Source organism: Malania oleifera, chromosome 6, assembly GCF_029873635.1.
Source record: "Malania oleifera isolate guangnan ecotype guangnan chromosome 6, ASM2987363v1, whole genome shotgun sequence".
NCBI lineage: Eukaryota > Viridiplantae > Streptophyta > Magnoliopsida > Santalales > Ximeniaceae > Malania > Malania oleifera.
Genome location: NC_080422.1, coordinates 44,670,032 through 44,673,919, shown reverse-complemented (window position 1 = coordinate 44,673,919; position 3,888 = coordinate 44,670,032). Strand labels below are relative to the sequence as shown.

The following is a 3,888-nucleotide window of genomic DNA, read 5'->3' as shown; positions in this document are numbered from 1 at the left end:
GTTAATTAACTTTAAAACATGGAATTAGCTAACTAGCATTTGTATATAGAAAATATGCATGTTCACGTCTGACAGTAAGCCTGCTTCCAAATCCATGTGTTCAGTTTGCATGAATCTTGGATTTTTAGTGATTCAATTGCTAAAATTACATGTGATACATGTTCTTGTGCCCTGAAGATACAGGAATCTGTAATCCTATACCAACAAACTTTGCACCAATTAGACTCATCTTCCAACTGTAAAAGAAGTTCTTAATTACTGCACCTATGTGTAGACCACTGAATTTCTTTTAAATCTCATTCCCACTAGGAAAAAAATAAACGAGTCCTACTTTACTACTGGTTTTAACTTCTATTTAACAATGTGCTCTTATGATATTGTAAGATTGTTTGTGCATGGGACCTGAACAGTTATCGGTATAATTTTGGTTGACATAAAAACATGGAAGTGGCTAACTGGCAATTGTATGTAAAAAATAAGCATGTTCCTATCTGATATTAAGCTTGCATGTAACTTGGATTTTTTTTTTTTATTGGATCAACAGCTAAAAGTACAAAAATGATATTCCACTTGAAGGTAGCTGCAACATAGAACTGAAAGTCAAAAGGCTGCTTTGGGAAAGAAATCTAGCCTGAAGGTAAAAATTCTCTATTAAGCTACTGTTTCAAAGGCAATTTGGCATTGCTAATTCAACTTTTGAAAGCAAATATCATATACAATTCTTCTCAAAAGACATTAAGTGTGTCCTAAATCATGAGTCAACATGATCTTCTATGCTCCATTGTCACTATCAGAAGTACCCGGAAGCAAACAACTCCAATACACGAGCTTCTGGCATCAGTCGCATATACAGGCTGTCTTTGAGAGTGAAAAAATCGTGTCAACCAAATAATAGAGGAAGACGAGGAACACTCATTATCAGTCTCGGGCAATGGAATTATGGGGTTATCTGCTCCTGCTCCTCAAAATCACTAGTTTCTTGTACATTAGTGCAGTCCAATCCTGCAACGAATGGGTGAATCAAAAGCATTTCCGCAGTGAACCTGGTATTAGCCTTCCTCACAAAACAATGCTTCAAGAAATCTTTTGCTTCTTCGGACAGGCTACTCGGAATTTGCTGCAATTCATTGGGAGTGGCAATCCGAGACAAAAGGCCCTCACGGTTTAAACCTGCAGTATTGAGCCATGGTGGTCTTCCAGTTAGCATCTTGAGGACCACACAGCCAAGAGCCCAAATATCAGAAGGGGCTCCCTGTATCCCGTCAATCAAAACTTCAGGGGACAGATACATTGCAGATCCTCTCAAGTACGGATACTGCACCCTCCTCTTCTTGGCCAATCCGAAATCAGCAATCTTGGCCACAAATCTTCCAAAACCAGAATCAGGCGGGAAAAGTAAGATGTTCTCAGGCTTTAAATCACAGTGTACATAACCAGCGACATGAATTTGATGGAGGCCGCAGAGAATATCCCTGGTGTAGGCCCTCACATCTGATTCAGGAATGAAAGAAGCAGCAGCAGCATTCTTGGCAATGAGACCACCCAGGGTGCCTCCACTGGCATACTCCAAAAGCAGGTTGTAGACCACCTGCCCATTTTCACTGGTGGTTGTCTCTTCACCGAAGCACTGTAATATGTTGGAACAGCCATGAAAATTACTGAGAATATTTCCCTCGTCCCGCAGAGAACTGGAGGTAGAGACCTCGCACGACTTGACAGCCAAGAAGTAGCCTTTCTTCTTCTTCTTCTTCCAAATGGCAATAAACACAGAGCCGAAACTGCCTTTGGCAATCAAAGGCCCTCTACTCCATGATCCTCCATCTCCATAATCGCATTCATCACTTCCTCCCCGCTTCCTCTCCATGACTCTCCTACTTCTTTTCACAGCTCACTATCCTGGTACAAGAGAGAGAGAAATGGACATTATTAGTGGCGATTTCAAGTGTCCTGTTTAGGCATCTAATCCCAATGTATATTTATTTGTCTACATATTTATCTAAATTGCAACCAGAATATTTACGAACATATGCTGAAGAATAGTGAACAAGCACAATCATCTATAACTACATTTATCAAAATCTATTAAACATAATGAATAGCCTACTATATCTTATATTAGCATTTCAATAATTAAATCATATTTGGAGACAGAAATTAATCCTTTTCCATTTATATATGTGTAACGAAAACAACTTCAATCTGCTAACATTAAAATAATAATGACAACCATTTATGATCTATTCCTCACAGTCTCTCCTTCGCATCCTCATGAATTGAGACTAAAATAATAAAGATTAAGAACAAGTAAAGTAAAATGCCCTCCATCAAGATCTGAATATATATATATATATATATATATATATATATATAGATAATCAGTTTAAAGTCCCACTCGGTAATAAAAGGCAAAAAACGATGCCAATCAAAGGCTGTGTTTTGTTTGGATTTCTCAAAAACATATAGCATTTTATTCCCACATGTTTAACGGAAAGATGAAAGAGCAGCTATGTTTTGAAACCTGAAGCAAACGGGGTCGGTGATCGATTTTCAAGTGTCAAATTCTACTTCTTTTAGCAGCTCACTATCCTCGTACAGAGTGCCCTCTTTCTCTGTCTCTCTCTCTCTCTCTCTCTCTCTCTCTCTCTCTCTCTCTCTCTCTCTCTCTCTCTCTCTCTCTCCCAGCGTTCGGAGAATTAGGTTTTCTGGCGTGCGATCAAACGCTCTATCCTCGTACAGAGTGCCCTCTCTGTCTGTCTCTCAGCCTTCAGAGAATTAGGTTTTCTGGCTTGCGATCGAACGGTCTTCTCTGCGGTTCTCTCTCCCTCTCTCTCACACACACACAAACTCTCTCCGCCCCTCAGCCTTCGGCACTGGTAGAAGAAACGAGGAGAAGAGAGAGAGAGAGAGAGAGAGAGAGAGAGAGAGAATCAGATTTTTCTGGATTGCGATCAAACGGTCTTCTCTTGTAGTCGGTAGAAGAGAGCAGCAGAGAAAGAAAAGAGGATTATCTTTTCCAGCAACGGTTGTATTTTTAAACGCGGCAGAATGAGGTCAAAATTCAAGCGACTGAAGGATTCCTTTCCCCTTCTCTTGCTCATATATGATTTATTTTTAAAAAATCTAATAAATAAATAACTTAGTTCAAATATCAAAAATTAAAAAGAAGGAATTCTAATTTTAAAAAATTAAAAATTTAAAGATAAGAAATAATTTCAGGAAAAAAAAAAAAAGAGGGATTTTGGGCTCAAGTAAAATAATTAAAATTTTAAAAACTAAAATTAAAGAAAAAATTTAGCTAGCTTGTAATTTTATTGCATGTGTTGCAATTGACATGAATAAGGTTTATTAAAGTTTTTAAATCTGTCCAAAAATGTAATTATCTTATATGAAGATATACAACAATCTTACAAAACTACAAGTGCAATATTTTAAAATTATAAACATATTTATAAAGTGTCAATATGTATGAAACACTGTTAAAAAAATTTTCATATTTTAAATATGACAGTACACAATGGTCTAATGAATATTTTGTTAGAACTAAAATATGATATTTATAAGGTCTATATAATCTTACAATTAGAGACATGTTTTTAAAGTGTCTATCAAAACATGCTTAGAAAATGTCAATGCTTTAGATATGGTAGCACAAACAAATCTTATATAAATGCAAGAGCTCCATTATTCTACAAAAACTACGATGTGATATTTATATTTATAATACAAAAATTAATTTTAAAAATTGAAACATTAAAAAATTAGAAATTTCTTTAGCTCAATTTAGAAGAAACTTTGATTTCTTATTTTATAAAATTGTACGATATATATATATATATATACTATTAATTATTTATATTTTAAATAAATTAATAATACCTTATTGTGCCA

The 3,888-nt window shown here is 35.7% G+C and overlaps 1 protein-coding gene across 1 annotated transcript; it reads right to left on the bottom strand.

Annotated features, from left to right (window-relative positions):
* Positions 1-770: 770 nt before the first annotated feature.
* LOC131158006 (mitogen-activated protein kinase kinase kinase 20-like) lies at positions 771-2,952 on the bottom strand. The gene is made up of 2 exons (XM_058112550.1): positions 2,519-2,952; positions 771-1,896 (listed from the first exon to the last, which is right to left on the bottom strand). Exon 2 carries the CDS (start codon positions 1,862-1,864, stop codon positions 938-940), a length of 927 nt encoding a protein of 308 aa, XP_057968533.1. The 5' UTR covers positions 1,865-1,896; positions 2,519-2,952; the 3' UTR covers positions 771-937.
* Positions 2,953-3,888: the final 936 nt, after the last annotated feature.

Coding starts and splice junctions, on each gene's coding strand:
- LOC131158006 (XM_058112550.1), bottom strand. CDS start 1,864: ATGGAGAGGAAGCGGGGAGGAAGTGATGAATGCGATTATGGAGATGGA.